At 44.5% G+C, this 17,206-nt stretch overlaps 1 protein-coding gene across 6 annotated transcripts; it reads right to left on the bottom strand.

The window, feature by feature from the left end:
• Positions 1-201: 201 nt before the first annotated feature.
• On the bottom strand, positions 202-16,011 carry dhx9 (DEAH (Asp-Glu-Ala-His) box helicase 9). 6 transcript variants are annotated; one of them, XM_069511362.1, is made up of 28 exons: positions 15,860-16,011; positions 14,221-14,378; positions 13,753-13,893; positions 12,890-12,998; positions 11,912-12,072; positions 10,611-10,759; positions 8,983-9,029; positions 8,679-8,815; positions 8,490-8,579; positions 8,242-8,403; positions 7,806-7,883; positions 7,245-7,436; positions 6,905-7,046; positions 6,616-6,698; positions 6,374-6,530; positions 6,056-6,153; positions 5,437-5,650; positions 5,195-5,289; positions 4,552-4,625; positions 4,305-4,457; positions 4,058-4,218; positions 3,844-3,955; positions 3,586-3,747; positions 3,096-3,223; positions 2,618-2,847; positions 2,277-2,392; positions 1,999-2,196; positions 202-1,920 (listed from the first exon to the last, which is right to left on the bottom strand). In XM_069511362.1, the coding sequence occupies exons 2-28, from the start codon at positions 14,329-14,331 to the stop codon at positions 1,584-1,586; spliced, it is 3,837 nt and encodes a 1,278-aa protein (XP_069367463.1). In that variant the 5' UTR covers positions 14,332-14,378; positions 15,860-16,011; the 3' UTR covers positions 202-1,583. The 6 variants fall into 6 exon arrangements, with proteins under 6 accessions (XP_069367463.1, XP_069367465.1, XP_069367462.1 ...); XM_069511364.1 differs by having other exon boundaries at positions 15,712-15,863; XM_069511361.1 differs by lacking the exon at positions 15,860-16,011 and adding an exon at positions 14,510-15,853.
• Between the last annotated feature and the right edge of the window lie 1,195 nt (positions 16,012-17,206).

The following is a 17,206-nucleotide window of genomic DNA, read 5'->3' as shown; positions in this document are numbered from 1 at the left end:
CACTCAGGACCTTCGGACTCGGTCACATGATGAGGATCAGAACGTGTTCACTGACACAATCAGCTGGGATTAGATCTTCAGACAAGGTCAAAGGTCAAACATGAGTCTCCCCGGACAGACTAAAGGTCACTGACGGTCTTTCTGCTCCTGAACTTCATCTTTTTTCAAGTTGTGCAGGAACCAATCAGAGACATCGGGGAATTTGTTCAAATAAAACTTTATTGTCAGGAATATGTTGGAAATGTATGGACGAGCAGTTCTGAGGATTTGATTGAAAACCTTTTTCGAAAGAATCACCTTCTACCTGCAAACATTTTACAACCGCTTAATAATCACATAGGCAGAAATGAGCTTTCTTTATTTGAAAGTTAAAAATGAAAATGCAAACAAACCCGGATGATCAATGGATGTAACTCAGGTTATTAATAAAATGTAAAGACGTTAAAATCGATTAAAAATCATCAAAGAGACAAAAAGTGAATTTACAACTTTAAACTCTTTGTTTTCATGGAAGTTTCTGGAGCTGAATTGATGATTTAAAGTTTTAACTCTTTACATTTTGGTAAATAAATTATATTTGCACAGTCAATGATTAATAAATAATGAATTCAGTTTACTTCTCAAACACTGGAACATTGTTCTCTCTGTTCTTCTGGAGCTTCAATGGTTTTTCATCCTTAGTCGTGATGACTGACTGGTAACGAACACACTTTAATTTAACAACACGTTTAAATTAAATTAAACCCTCAGGGGCCCCTCTTCAGGACGGGGCCACAGATCATAATCCAGGACCCATCACATCACACATCAGATGATTCGGATCTAACTGATGAACATTCTCACACAAATGAGATGAAACAATCACAGACAAACAGAGTGAGCCGGGGGTCCGAGGCCCCTGAGGGTCGAGGGCCAACATCTTCCAACAATTACAACTGCTCCACAGAAAAGGAGTCAGATGGCGCCTCCTGCTGGCGGCCTGCACAAACTTAAAGGTCATTTATAAATCATTTTAACTGAACTTCCTCCTGAAGCTACAGAAGAAAAAGTGATCAGTTCCTGAGCTCCAGCTCCGCCTGTCTAACCCTGAGGCCCGGACCCGGCTCCAGAGAGGAGCTGAGGCCCCGGCTCCAGAGAGGAGCTGAGGTCCGGACCCGGCTCCAGAGAGGAGCTGAGGTGCGGACCCGGCTCCGGAGAGGAGCTGAGGTCCGGACCCGGCTCCAGAGTGGAGCTGAGGCACGGACCCGGCTCCAGAGTGGAGCTGAGGCACGGACCCGGCTCCAGAGAGGAGCTGAGGCCCCGGCTCCAGAGTGGAGCTGAGGCCCCGGCTCCAGAGAGGAGCTGAGGTCCAGACCCGGCTCCAGAGAGGAGCTGAGGTCCGGCCTCACAGAGCTCTGATGTTCACTTCCATCATTGTTCGAACTGACTTTGATGAGGAAGAAAAAACCGAAGCAACCATCAGCTTCACATGTTGAATATTTATTTTATCATCTTCATCATCATCATCATCACAGCTGATATAAGGAGCTCAGGAAATGACTGAATGTCATCATCACCAATGATGTCACCGTGATATCAGGACTTTAATAACCTCCTCGGTACCCTCCTCCTCCTCTATACCCTCCTCCTCCTCCATAACCTCCTCCTCCTCCATAACCCCCTCCTCCTCTATACCCTCCTCCTCCTCCATAACCTCCTCCTCCTCTATACCCTCCTCCTCCTCCATAACCCCCTCCACCACCTCCCCTGTATCCCCCACCACTCCGGTACCCTCCTTCCCCACCCCTGTACCCACCCCCACCTCCATATCCTCCCCTACCTCTGTAACCCCCTCCTCCCCCTCCGTATCCTCCCCCCCGGTAGCCACCTCCTCCTCCATCGAAGCGTCCCATCTTGGGAGGTCGAGGACCGTCTCCCATCCTGAGCAGAGACGAAGACACTGAGTTCAGCTTCACTGAAACTACAAAACATCACACAACAAAGAGTGTGATGTGTTACCTGTGTGTGCTCATCAGGTTGAGTCCAGCGGCGGTGGGTTTGGACACGAGTCTGATGACGTTGATCAGCCTCTCGTTGCTCTGATCCATCTGTCTGATGAATTCTGGGTCTTTGGTCACTTCCACCACCAGCGCCTCCAGAGCAGCGCGCAGGGCCACAATGGCTCCTCCCACCTCATGAGGGATCCTCAGTTTGATCCTGGACACACGATCAATCCATCAACTGTCTGTTTGTGCGTGTGTGTGTGTGTGTGTGTGTGTGGTCGTGTCAATCCTCACCAGTCGTCCAGTCCCACGATTTCTCCGTCGGAGCTGATCTTCTTGCAGGCGAACAGCAGCAGCTGCAGCGGACTGACCAGAGTCATCCCTTTAGCCGAGATCGCTCTGGTTCGAATCTGACGCCACAAACACGACAGACTTTTAGTTTCCACAACGACACACAACCCGTCTCATGACATCACGTCTGGATTCAACAATTTTGAAAACGATAACAGAATTCTTAGATTTTTATTTTTCCTCTTAATTTCATGTTTATCAAAAATATTTGTAAAAACAATCCAGAATATTTTCTTTCACTTCGTGTTGAACGAGTCTTCAAAAGTTCATCGTGGGAGTTTTACCTTCTCGCTGAAGACGAAGAACGGCGAGGGGTAGCTCATGTCGTGGCTGCTAAACGGACAGTTGACTGAGGATTTGTGGATGAGGGCGTTGCGCCCCTCAGTGGTCAGGATCTTCCTCTTCTCTTTGTGGTAGCAGACGTTGGGGTACAAGCCGAAGGTCAGCAGAGAAATGACCACGTCCAGATTGTTGTCCGGTCCGACCGCGTTGAACATCTGTGTCAGCAGAGACTCTGGGGGGGGGGGGGGGGGGGGGGGGGGACATAGACTCTGAGACATATCAGCGTTTGATTGACAGGTGGCAGACGCTACGCTGAATATCTAAGATGAATCGGTGTCAACAGCCAATCAGAGCGCAGGGCGGGGTGAGGGCGGTATTGATTTGGTGAAAGATGGTGTCGTGTGTGATCCTTTGTCGTCAGTCAGTCGTGTATGAACGTGATCTGATGACTTTGAGTTCATCAGTGGTGCGTTCAAGTACCTTCAGGGAATCCAGAGTTGACCAGGATCTCCTTCAGCTGGACTTTAGCCTCCCAGGTCATCCTCAGAGTCGACATGTTCAGACGTTTGTGTTCACAGAAACGAATCTCTGCCTCCTCGCCGTTAATCCTGGGCAGGAAGAGACGCAGAGTTCACAGACTGCCAGTCTGACTGCAGGTCAAGACCACGCCCCTTTCACTTTCAGCATTTTATCGTCATAAAACGACCTCTGACCTGCAGCCAACACGCTGACGTCTCTGCACATGTTCCGCTACAGGAACACGTGACTTTAATCAATCAAATCATCATCAAATCAAATTAAATATAAACAGGAAACTAAATATCCAGAATATCCAAGAAATTTAAAATATGCAAATAATATACGTCTTTGAAAAAATATTAAATGGCTTTATATTCAGAAAGAAAACGTTTCTGCAGTAAACATAAACATTCTTTAGTTTAATAAACCTCATGTGTTTGAATTATCGTACCTGATGTCGTCCCACGCCTGGAACACCGACAGCAGCGCCACGTGATCAGAGAAACGACCGCCCGCAAAGTTTCTATGGACGAAGCCGAGACGCTTCCCCTCGTTGATGAACGGCTCCTGGAAACAGGAAGCAGCTGAGATGGTGCACATCGCATCACCAACGCTGGAGGGAGACAGAAATACACATCACCGACTCCGCCCAGTAACATACAGGACGTCAGGTGATTGGTCGGTCCAGTGACGTGAGGGAGACACTGACTGAAAGATGCAGCCCATGATCATCATCTTCCCCAGGCGAGGTTCGATAGGGAGTCGAGCTAGAATCCGTCCCAGAGGAGTCAGCTCGTCATTAACGTCCAGAGCATCCAGCTCTGAAACACACACACACACACACACACACTTATTTAACCACCGTGAAGCTCATGCATTCTTCTTCTTCATCTTAAACATGGTAATCTGTGTGTGTCTCGTACCTTTCAGAGTGTGTTCGGCCTCGATGACAGCATCCAGCGGCGGCGGCTCGATGGCCTTGGACAGGAAGTGTCCGATGGCTCCGAGTCTCAGCAGTTTGATGCTCAGAGCGACTTCATGCAGCGGCGTCCTGAAGATCTCTGGTGTCATGTGAGTCTCAAGCCTGCAGAGACACGACATCTGAAATCACGACTGGACAGAGAATACGAGCAGCTCAGCTGGAAGGACGCCGGAGGTCAAAGTTCGTACCGGTCGAACCGAGCGTGGCTGCAGAGATGGAAGCAGAACCCGGGTCGAACTCGACCGGCTCGACCTTTCCTCTGCTCCAGGTTGGTCTTGGACGCCCAGACGGTGGCGTAGTTGGTCATGTTGTTGTGGGAAGTGAAGAGCTTCACCTTCTGTCTGTGGACACACAAACACAAAGTCAGAAAAGCCAGACAACCTTTGACCTGACACACACACACAACAATACACACACAACAATACACACACTTACTTGCAGGAGTCAATGACGTAGACGACATCGTTGATGGTGATACTCGTCTCTGCGATGTTTGTGGACAGAATCACCTGAAACATCCAGACACAGATTTTTAAAACACACCTTCTTCATTCTGCTCTGATCTAATCCGATTTCTTTGAATCTAATCTGATATATTTTACCTTAATCTGATCTATTAATGGATTTTTAACTTCCTCCCCGTGACTTTAAATTCTGACAGTTAGCGACCGGTGTACAGGGACTTAGGCTGTCCCACTTATCGGTTCAATCTACAAACGAAGGGAAAGGATGTGGAGAAAAGTCCTGGAGACAGAAGCAGGCTGTCGTCATAACTTTACATTTTGAGCTGCTGGTTGCTGTCGACTCTGCCACATGGGGGCGCTGACGGACAATCAGAGCTATCTGCTGCCATAAACGACCAATCAACATCCACACAACTTCCTGTTTTTGCCAGACACGTGAATATGAGGAATCAAACATGTGACGTCTGTTTCACTTGAGATTGAATAAAAACTGATTTCATGTCTTTGTGCTGTCACAGTTTTGTGTATGAAAATAAAGTGATGTTGAAGAGATGCTCAGTTTTAGGTCGTCTGGTTTGAATCAAACTAACAGAACAGATTCTCTGATGTCTGACCTTCGTAATGTTGTCAGGAACCGGGTCAAACACCCTCCTCTGCTCCTCTCGGGGGATCTGAGAGTGAAGCGGCAGGATTCGGTATCGATTACTCCCTGCAGAGAAAATGTATCAATAAATAAATGAACCACTGCAATAATATAAAAACCTTTCGACCCTTTTCGGCTCAAAGGGTTTACATCAGCGGTTTTAATGTTTTATCTCACAGCAGCAATTCAGATGTGACGTGTAGTGAAGCGTACCAAAGTGCGGGTTGGACTCCAGGTGCCTCTGCATGGAGTAGATGAGGTTCCAGCCGGGCAGGAAGACGAGCACGGCTCCGCTCACCTGCAGACTCTCGATGTACTTGAGCAGAGCTTCGACCAGCTCGAAGGACGTCTCCTTCTCGTTTATTTGAGCCATCGAATGCTTCGTCTCCGCCGTGTAATCAGGTCCACAGATCACATTACAGTTGGTCTGCAGACAGAAGACACCTCAACATGGACACTGACACATAATCAACACAAACTCCACCACTCCAGATACTGACAGTCAGGAACACAAGGTGGAAGCTTTCATATCCCCAATATTTCATCTAGATCGTCTTTATATACAGTCAGTGATCGTCTTTATATACAGTCAGTGATCATCTTTATATACAGTCAGTGATGGTCTTTATATACAGTCAGTGTCTTTATATACAGTCAGTGATCATCTTTATATACAGTCAGTGATCATCTTTATATACAGTCAGTGATCGTCTTTATATACAGTCAGTGATCATCTTTATATACAGTCAGTGATCATCTTTATATACAGTCAGTGATCATCTTTATATACAGTCAGTGATCATCTTTATATACAGTTGCTGAAGTTTCTTACATCCTCGTCTCCTCCCTCTTCGTCTTTATCTTTCTTCTTTCTGTCCATCGGTGGAGGAACGAAGTTCGTCATCTGGATACAATCTTCCAGGAAATACTCTGCAAACAACAAACGTCAATCCAGTAAAACTCCAAAAGGCAATTTTTTTTCTAAACATAAAAAACATTGACTCTGTAAAAACTGAAACATGAATCTTTCCTCAGCTTCACTCAACGATAACAAATCTAACAGACTCCAGTTTAGTTCTGAAAAAACATCGCGACCTTGAATCGTCGGACATCTGAAAACACGTCTGTGATGTGCAGACGTCTGCGTTACCTTGAACAGGGAAAGTTCGTCCGAACACCTCGATGATGGGACAGTTGAAGAAGTACTCTCTGAACATGGTGGTGTCGATGGTGGCCGACATGAGGATGACACGGACCTGTGGGTAGGCCTGGACCACGTCTCTGAGGACCACCAACAGGAAGTCCGTCTGCACGCACGCACGCACACACGCACACACACATGTCAGGTTGTGTTCCAGCAACAGTTAATAAATCGTCAATAAATGAACTCACGTTAATGTCTCGCTCGTGGATCTCATCAACGATCACGTGACTGATGCCTCTGATTCCAGCTTCAAGCTTCCGCAGCAGAACGCCTGCAACAACAACACGCTTATCACCGACCTGCTGACATACGTGTCACATACGAGTCACATACGAGTCACACTGAAGCACGTTGTTATTGTCATCCCTCTACAATAAAACAATATATTATGAGGATATATATTATCACGATGAGGATAATGATTTTTCATCTGGTGTAACATTTGTTCTGTTAAAGACTTTTACACCGTTTACTTACCAACGGTGCAGAAGAGGACACTTGCGTGGGGTCGGGGGAGGACGGACTCGAAGCGGACACTGTAGCCGCAGCTCTTCCCGAGATCCTCCCCTCGCTCAAAGGCGACTCTCTCCGCCACAGACACGGCGCTGATTCGTCTGGGCTGTGGAGGAAGGACAGTCGACTTCAGAAATACACGTTAACGGGCAAGATGATAAGATGATGTCATAACTGAGAGTCTCCACGATTCCTCTGTAAATCACAGACCTGCAAACATTTTATCAGACGTATTTCAATCTCCAAGAGGAACTGGATTCTTGAAGATGTTTAACGTCTCACTCAGTTTTAGTTTCAGTGTTACCTGAGTGACCACGATGTTGCAGTCGGACGCTCGGGCTCCCTTGATGAAGCGGTCCAGGATGTACTGAGGAACCTGAGTGGTTTTCCCGCAGCCTGTCGCTCCTCTGATGATCACCACGGGGTTGTCGTCGATGGCGTCCATGATCTCCTTCTCGAACTGTTTGACGGGCAGTTGCATGCGCTCCAGCAGGATCTGCATCGTAGAGTTTTATTTTCTCTTTTTTATCCACACAAACAACCTTTAAAACATTTGGAACTAAAAACACATGGTTTTAATTTAGTTTTAGACTAAATATTAATTTATCAGTCAGACAAAAAACAATCACTGAAATCTGAATTTGTTTTCTGAGTGAAAACATGTAGTTGTTTTGTTCAAGATTTTCAGATTTTCCCTGAACATTTAAACGATCAAATGAAACTGAAGAGAAATGAATTCAGAGGTTTGTGAAAGATCTGTAAGGATTCAGCTCAAACTTCAGTTTCTTTAGTCTGTGTTCAGCTCTCATCTTGTTTCATTAAACCCAGACGTGAATCAAACTAAAGGAGAAACAACTCCACTGACCTGGTGCAGGTTCTCGTCCTGTTTCAGTTGGTACATCAGCTCGTCGTGCAGCTCGCCACTGATCTGCTCCGGGGTGCACTGGGAATAATTCATGACATCACAACACGTCAGTACGTCAGGAGACATCACACAGAGCAGCCATGACACCACATGTTTTCAGACATGAACTGAGTTTGAAGAAGCAGCAGGAGATTTCCCGGGTTCTCAGAGATGATTCATGAAGAAATCAAATGTCATCTGACGACTCCTCAATGACTCCAGGTTTTTCTATTTCCTTCTCATTTGCTCTTAAATCAAAATTATGCTACAAACTGTCGTCTGAATCAGAAGTTTATCAGCAATCAGTTGAATATTGAAAATCTGCAATAAATCCTAATAAATCAATTAGATGAACCAGATGAAATAAAAATATTAGAGAGGTAGAAAACAAGCTCACAAATGCCAGCGGTCCTTCGTCGATGTTGCTGCTGGTCCAGGGGTTCCAGTTGACCTGAGGCGGCGACCAGGGAACAACACCGGCTCCGCTCTGCCGCTGCGACGGCTCGAACGTCGCCATCTTCCCCTGAACCAGAGACACGGGGCAGCTGGGGTCTGCAGGCTGGACAGGATGAGCCAGGTTAGCATGATCAGCTCAAACGTAATGTGTCTGTGAAGTTCCTGGTCAGTGGTAAGTGTGTGACTCACTGGCGGCGGGATGTGGACTCCGAGCTCCTGGACCACACTGGCCAGCTGCTGCTGAAGTTCTGGAGACACATTGACGTCATACGGTGCCAACTGGACACAACAACACAGGACAACACCAACACGGTTACGTTTTCTGGTTGACTGAACTTCCCTCAATGTCTCTCATCTGAAACAAGGCCAACGACGTACATTTTCTCCTTCCTTCTTTTTGGTGACTCCGGAGTACACCTCCACGACGCCCAGATGATACAGCTGTCGGATCAGAGACAGAGCGCAAGACTGAGCCGCCAGCTTCTTGTTGGAACCGTGTTCTCGAGCCGTGATTCCTGCAGAACAGACAATGACATGAGCAGCTGCTCGACAAAGATCCTTTAGATCCTCTGCAGAAATGATGAAGTCATATTATTGTAAGATTCAGATCAAACATTTGTTCAAACAAAAAAAATGATTTTACTTCCCCCTGAAAAGTGCGAGAGAGAGAAGAGTGTCTTACTTCTGCCCAGCTGTTTCACAAACAGCTGCATCTCTGCGATGAAGCTCCTGCAGAGACAAACGTCACATCTTCACTTCCTCTGAGCTTTTCAAACTAAAAGCTGTGAATAAAAACTTCCTGTGAAGCGATGACTCACCTGTCGTGTTCTCAGGAGGAAGCCTGTATGTTTTTCTGCCAGACTTGGGATATTAAATAAAACACCGGCTTAGACTGTGGATTTCTCCCAGCGACTCTCGGCCCTGCGGTGAACAGTGACACCAGAAATCACAACCAGACTCCACTGAGCTTCGAGCTGCACCCATGGGACAGCTTTAGTTCATCTAAACGCTGTCCCATGTCTTCCTTCAGGGTGGTTGTGAGCTCTGGCGTCACCCTAGTCTCTAAAACTCACCAGCTGCATGTGTGCACCAGGACGGGACATTTAACAACCACAAACCTCTGTCCATCACTTTTTTAATAATAAAAAAATTATAAAAACTTTGTATATACAGTCTCTAATCGTCTTTATATTGAGTCTATGATTTGTTGAGTAAAAGCACTTTAAGGTGCATGATGTGATGCATAAATAAAGTTTATAATATACTATTGTCTGAGAGTTGAATGTTGATATAGACAGACTCAGGTTTTATCATTTATTAAACTGTCTTATCTTTGACACCTTAAAACAGATTATGATGAATGTTAAAACTGCGGTTTAAAATCTATGAATCGTATTAATTTGGGAGAAAGGATTATGGATTAGTTTTTTCTGGGGTCAGTGACAAGTGACCAGACTCAAACTTAGTCTCTGATTGTTATTATACCACCGACATCACTCAGGAAACAAACTTCCTCTGAAATAAAAAGGAAGCCCTGAGTTGATGAAACCTGTTTTCATGTGACGGGATCAGAAGGTTGAAGAGTTAAGCTGGTGTGTGTCTCCTGCTCTACAACATGACATCAGACAGTGAGATCTCTCTGGTGTATCCAACACACTCTGGAGGTCTCTGGGGTTACAGCAGTCCAGCAGAAAAACATACAGGGGCATCCTGAACACTAAGTGTGGGACTACCAACCAGCTTCTTCTTTTTTCTAACTTTCTCACACACAAACACTGTAAAACTTCGCCTATAACTGTTTTCAGACATGAAATGAACCTCATACATGTTCCTGTCATGTTCTGGATCTTCTCCTGCAGCCTCTGGTAAAACATCTGTAAAATGTCAGAGTGAGTCCATGAGAGAAAACCACAGGAGAACATCTGGAAACGTCTCAGTGAGCGAGTGGACAATCTGCTGCTGCTTCACAAACAGTGACTACACAACATGTCCACACAACATTTTACACAGATCATGTCTGAAAACTGTTTATGAAGCGGCTGATGGATTTGATGACATTAAAAATGTTCTGTACATCTGGAACAAAAAAGATAAATAAAGGAGGAAGATGAAAAACTAATTATTCTCTCTGGGGAAACACACATGATCAAGAGCTCGGATATGTTGTGAGCTCCATATTATTCTACCGTGTTTGAATCTCAACAGTCGCTCTTCTCTCATTCTTTAATCATGACTAAATATATAAAATAACAAATAATAATAATTTGCTTTAAATTTGCTGTCGGCCTTGAAGAGTTTTGTGATTCAGACCTGTTGTGGTCCGGTCCCACTTGGCTGTATTTATACTCAGCACTGGTTTTCTCCTTCTGGAAGAACTGGTTCAGACGGGCCTTGGCGTTCTCCAGGGTCCAGTTACCGTGAAGATTTGCGTTCAGGTCCACCTCCTCTGACTCCAGAGTCTATGAAAAGGAGAAGATGGTTTAATTAAGCTCTAATAAATCTGGAGTATTGTGTCTGTGGAATTCTGAGACATAAAATTTACTTGGGTTGAGAAAATGAACAGATCTTTTCCAGAAGTGAATTCTGAGAATTCTGGTTGTTAGACAGGAAGAAGAATTTCTGCTGGTTTCAACCAGTTTTCAGACTTTTATGACCATTATATAAGAAACTTTAGACGTATGTCAAGTAGAACCATTTCTCTTGTATTTGACTTTTTGCTTTGCCGTCAACACACTTTGTAAACTCTGTTTTTAAAGGTACAGTGTGTAGAATTTAGTGACATCTAGTGTTGAAGTGTCATGTTGCAGCTGAACACCCCTCCCCTCCCCCTCTCCTTCCAAACATGAAGAACCTGCGGCAGCTTCAGTCGTCATAAAAACTCAAAAGGTTTTAGTTTGTTCAGTCTGGACCCATGTAAAAAACATGGAGGCCTCCGTAGAGAGGGTCCCCTCCATGTAAATATAAAGTATTTAAATATAAAGTACTTTAACATAAAGTATTTAAATATAAATTATTTAAATATAAAGTATTTAAATATAAAGTATTTAAATATAAAGTATTTAAACATAAAGTATTTAAACATAAAGTATTTAAATATAAAAGGTATTTTCTGGGGTAAACAAAACCCCAATTCAAACAATTTAGATGAAACGAACGAGTGAAAACATCACGAGGATTATTCTACATTAAATATCTGCCAGTAGATCCTTTCACCTGAATCTTACACACTGGACCTTTAAGTGCTATATAAATAAAGTTTATTATTATTATTATTTGTCGATGATCAGTTATGTGCTGGTCTGTTTGTAGTTTAATTAGTGTGTTAATATCTGTATCACAGAGAACTACAACACCCAGGGACATTTCAAACTATACATATACTGTATATACATACATATTCATAGACACCAAAATATTTCCCTTTAAAAAATTGATTTAAATATGCGACAGAAGTAGCCGTAAATGAAGGATAACTTTATTTAAACCTACCTAAACATATTTTAGACCAACTACGTTATATTTGACATAATTAAGACTTTTTTTAAGGCCCAAAATTCAGAGGTTTACATTTTGGACCTTGTAATACTGTGGGAACTCGGAGGAAGACATACCGCCTGTGCTTCCTGTTCGTCTCTCTTGGCGTAGTACTCCTTCAGGTTGGCGCCTCTGTCCCACTGAGCTCCTCCTCCTCCACCTCCCCACGAAGAGGTCCCTCCTCCTGAGTAACCCAGACCAGTCACTCCGGGAACCGGCCCGCTGCTGCCGCTCTCCTCTGAACCCAGGGGAAAAAAACAGGATGACGACTGTGGAGAATCAATCTGTGTTTTCTAGATCATGAAGTGAAAAGAAGAACCCTGGTTGAAATGAGCTTGTTTCAGTTACTGTTCGTTTCATTAACAGATTAAGAAAATAAACTGTGACTGTGGTGTGTGCATGAGTACAGGGTGACCCCCGACCTGCCGACCACAGAATCTTAGTGGGTAGATGTTCAAGAGGAACAGAACGACTCAGAGCTTCTTTTTTTTTTCTCTGAACGTTACCTATTTGAAGGTTTGAACTCAGCTCTTCAAAACACACGTCACATGACCGCTCACGTTCACTGGTCATGTGATGTAAATAGGAAGTCGATTGTATCTGCAGTTTGTTGCTTAGTAACAGAAAATCCTCTGAAGGAGGAGCAAAGACGAGGTGGAACTGTTCCTGACAGGAAGTGTTAGCGACGCTTTGTGTTCACCGCTGGTAGTCGAGTCATGTGACTGATGAGAACCAATCACAAGAGAACGTGGGCGTCATCGTGTACTAAAGTCTCAGTTTGTGTTCAGACTAAAACACAAACCAGAGTTTCAAACTGAAACCAGATCAGTTCACACACGTCTCTGATCCAGAGGCTGGAGAACTCCACCAGAACAACTTCATCGTGCAGATGGAGCCTTGAACTGTTACAGCAGTTTCTTGTTAACGTGTGATTTAAGTGCTGGATGTAAGCTGACAGTCAGTGTGGAGGTGGATCACAGTCAGAAAACCAGATCTAACATTAATGCAAATCAACACATTTACAGCGTCGTTGTTATAGAAATGACTCATGTTACCGTGCTCAGATTTCACCACGAGGTGCGGGGGCAGCGGACCACTGGAGGGGAGGGCTCCAAAGGCGCCTTTTCCACCGCCATCTGGCTGATCACAGACCGGAGCGCTCGCCTGGAGACACAAGACACACTTTCAGTTACTGTGAGTTATTCAACATGACATCAGGAAGCGATGAGGCTGTGAGCTCCTGACTATTGATGAGATGGTTTAAGGGTCAGTTTTAAAATGATCCATAATCAAAGTGGTAGTTGAAATATGATATTACAGAAAGCTGCTGTATAAAGCCTCATTGTAATTATTAGTATTAGAATCTTAAAATTTGTTGCATAAATTAAATACAACACTGTCCAGTGTTTGCCACAGAATTAATTCAGTTTATGGCCGTAATGAGGTTCACGTGCACAGAGAGTCTGAGTGACAGGCACACAGACTGAATGATGTCACAACTGCAGCTGAAACTATGAGGTCTGACTGCATGGGCAGTAACAATGTTATGGACCATAGTCAATCAAGTGAAAATAAGCATGTGGAAGCACAACAGCATGAGAGAGAGCATGCTTCAAATAGCGCTGCACTCGACATGTTTGAGATCGCTTACGTTATTATAAGAAGGTAGAAAAGAAATGTTAGTGACACAATTCACTTTATCACCACCAGCTTTGGACTATGATTCTGTCACATATTACATTTTACAGACAAAACTAAGAAACAGGAAAATCTCAGAATAAAAGAGCAGGATTTTGACAGCTGACATCTCTGGACCTGCTGCGTAATAAAACCTCTTTAGGCAGAGAAGCCACTTCATATACCTTTGATTCCTTCTCATCGTTCCCTGGAAAAATAAAAACACTTGTAATACACTGACCCCCACAGACGGGACCTCTGCTGCGCTCATTTCCCCGATTCGCACCAGGTAGTTGACAAAGTCTCTGGCTGCATTGGTCTGAGCGTCCTTCTTGTTTGTGGAGTTTCCCATCCCGATGTAGTTGAATCCATCAACTCTCACCTGGACGCACAAGAGTTTAGAGTTAGACATCAACTAAGTTAAGCTGTTTTCAGGCATGAGTTCCTGAAGTAGTCTAGAATATTTGGGTGCAGACTTTCTCCAGAGTTGGTCTTTCCCATATGAAGAAGCAGCAGGAGATTGTCCGGGTCAGACACATTCACAAAAACGGGAAAATGTCTGCAACATTAAGGCGGAGCAGCTTATCTAAAGCAACTGATTCAGACCTCTGTGTTTTTACATACGCCGCCTGTGGATAACTTCAGGAGAAGATCCAGGGTTCAGTGCAGGTCTGAAAGAAGCTTTCAAGAGGTCAAGCACAAAACTCACCTCACACATGAACTTCTGCCTGTTTTTGTTCCCCACTGCTCGGATGTCATAGGTGGGAGTCAGTTTCTTTTTCCCGCACCAGGCGTACAGAAAGTTCTTGATGTCCACCATGGCGGACTGAGGGGTGGGGCCGTTTCCTTCTCTGTTGACCCCTGAATCTGTAAAATCCATCATTACACAACAAACTTCATAAGAGCCACAGGCGCCACTCAGAATCCAAACAGAAAGTACACGTGTCACTTCACTTCATCATGTGTTGAGTGAATGTGTTCAACCACATGAAAAATACCATGTGGTGTAAATGATGACTGGTTGGGATGAACATCTGTGTTTAGGGCTCAACATCACAAAAGACAAACTGTCATCACCAAACTTTACTTTAAAAAACTAGAGTGAGTCTGTGATGACAGAAACTTCCAGAATGAGTAACACTGTAGTTATTGGCTGCGGGTGGGAAAGAAGCCGAGGCTCCTGTAACAACAGATTATTTATTTCTTCTGATACATCTGGCTGCTATGACAACTGAATTTCAACAAAGTAATTCATCCATCTATTCATCCATCCATCCATGAACCATTAATTCATCCGTCCATCAATTCATCCATCTATCTATTAATCCATCAATTCATCCATCCATCAGTCTATTCATCCATCTATCTATTAATCCATCAATTCATCCATCTATCTATTAATCCATCAATTCATCCATCCATCAATTCATCCATCCATCAATTCATCCATCTATCTATTAATCCATCAATTCATCCATCCATCAATTCATCCATCCATCCATGAACCATTAATTCATCCATCCATCAATTCATCCATCCATCCATCCACCATTAATCCATCCATCAGTCTATTCATCCATCCTTCTATCTATCCACCATTAATTCATTCATCCATCCATCCATGAACCATTAATTCATCCATCCATCAATTCATCCATCCATCAGTCTATTCATCCATCCACCATCAATTCATCCATCCATCTATCTATCCACCATTAATCCATCCATCAGTCTATTCATCCATCCACCATCAATTCATCCATCCATCCATCTATCTACCATTCATTCATTCATCCATCATCAATTCATCCATCCATCCATCCACCATTAATCCATCCATCAGTCTATTCATCCATCCATCTATCTACCATTCATTCATTCATCCATCTCAGCGGTGAACTGATGATTGTGTTGTGTCGCAGATAACCGGATGTGGAGTTTGGTTTGCAGGACCAGACAACATAAAGAAGTGTTACACCAAACGTACAATGGAGCCAAATTATATAATCAGTGGGTTCGATGCTAACAGCAGCTGTGGCCCGATGCAGAGCTAACTGTGCTAACTCGTTAGGCTCCTCACAAGCACCGGCCCCTGAGCACAGCTAACAGCAGCTAACAGCAGCTAACAGCAGCTAACAGCAGCTAACAGCAGCTAACAGCAGCTAACAGCAGCTAACAGCTAGTTCAAGTGTTCACGAACCCGCGCACTGAGCCAACGTTAGCACAAAGCTCCTGTTAGCTCAAGTAGAAGCCCAGGCTAAAGTTAGCTAGCGGCGAAAGTTAAGAAATACACAGCGCAGTTACCTAACGACTTATTATGACTAGTTACTAGTTATTGTTCTACTCACAGTCAGAGCGTAGAAGAAGACACTTCCGCAACGTCCGAAACGGAGCGTGATGATTGGTTAACGTCAGACAGGAAGTGTGATGATTGGTTAACGTCAGACAGGAAGCGTGATGATTGGTTAACGTCAGACACGGAGCGTGATGATTGGTTAACGTCAGACAGGAAGCGTCATGATTGGTTAACGTCAGACAGGAAGCGTGATGATTGGTTAACGTCAGGCAGGAAGCGTGATGATTGGTTAACGTCAGACAGGAAGCGTGATGATTGGTTAACGTCAGACACGGAGCGTGATGATTGGTTAACGTCAGACACGGAGCGTGATGATTGGTTAACGTCAAACAGGAAGCGTGATGATTGGTTAGCGTCAGACAGGAAGCGTGATGATTGGTTAACGTCAGACAAGAAGCGTGATGATTGGTTAACGTCAAACAGGAAGCGTGATGATTGGTTAACGTCAGACACGGAGCGTGATGATTGGTTAACGTCAGACACGGAGCGTGATGATTGGTTAACGTCAAACAGGAAGCGTGATGATTGGTTAGCGTCAGACAGGAAGCGTGATGATTGGTTAACGTCAGACAGGAAGCGTGATGATTGGTTAACGTCAAACAGGAAGCGTGATGATTGGTTAGCGTCAGACAGGAAGCGTGATGATTGGTTAACGTCAGACAGGAAGTGTGATGATTGGTTAGCGTCAGACAGGAAGCGTGATGATTGGTTAACGTCAGACAGGAAGCGTGATGATTGGTTAGCGTCAGACAGGAAGCGTGATGATTGGTTAACGTCAGACAGGAAGCGTGATGATTGGTTAACGTCAGACAGGAAGCGTGATGATTGGTTAGCGTCAGACAGGAAGCGTGATGATTGGTTAGCGTCAGACAGGAATTGGATGATTGGTTAACGTCAGACAGGAAGTGTGATGATTGGTTAGCGTCAGACAGGAAGCGTGATGATTGGTTAGCGTCAGACAGGAAGCGTGATGATTGGTTAGCGTCAGACAGGAAGCGTGATGATTGGTTAGCGTCAGACAGGAAGCGTGATGATTGGTTAGCGTCAGACAGGAAGCGTGATGATTGGTTAGCATCAGACACGGAGCGTGATGATTGGTTAACGTCAGACAGGAAGCGTGATGATTGGTTAGCATCAGACAGGAAGCGTGATGATTGGTTAGCGTCAGACAGGAAGCGTGATGATTGGTTAACGTCAGACAGGAAGCGTGATGATTGGTTAACGTCAGACATGGAGCGTGATGATTGGTTAACGTCAAACAGGAAGCGTGATGATTGGTTAACGTCAGACACGGAGCGTGATGATTGGTTAGCATCAGACACGGAGCGTGATGATTGGT

Source organism: Paralichthys olivaceus, chromosome 16 (genome assembly GCF_024713975.1).
Source record: "Paralichthys olivaceus isolate ysfri-2021 chromosome 16, ASM2471397v2, whole genome shotgun sequence".
Classification (NCBI taxonomy): domain Eukaryota; kingdom Metazoa; phylum Chordata; class Actinopteri; order Pleuronectiformes; family Paralichthyidae; genus Paralichthys; species Paralichthys olivaceus.
This window is presented reverse-complemented; position numbering and strand designations above follow the sequence as displayed.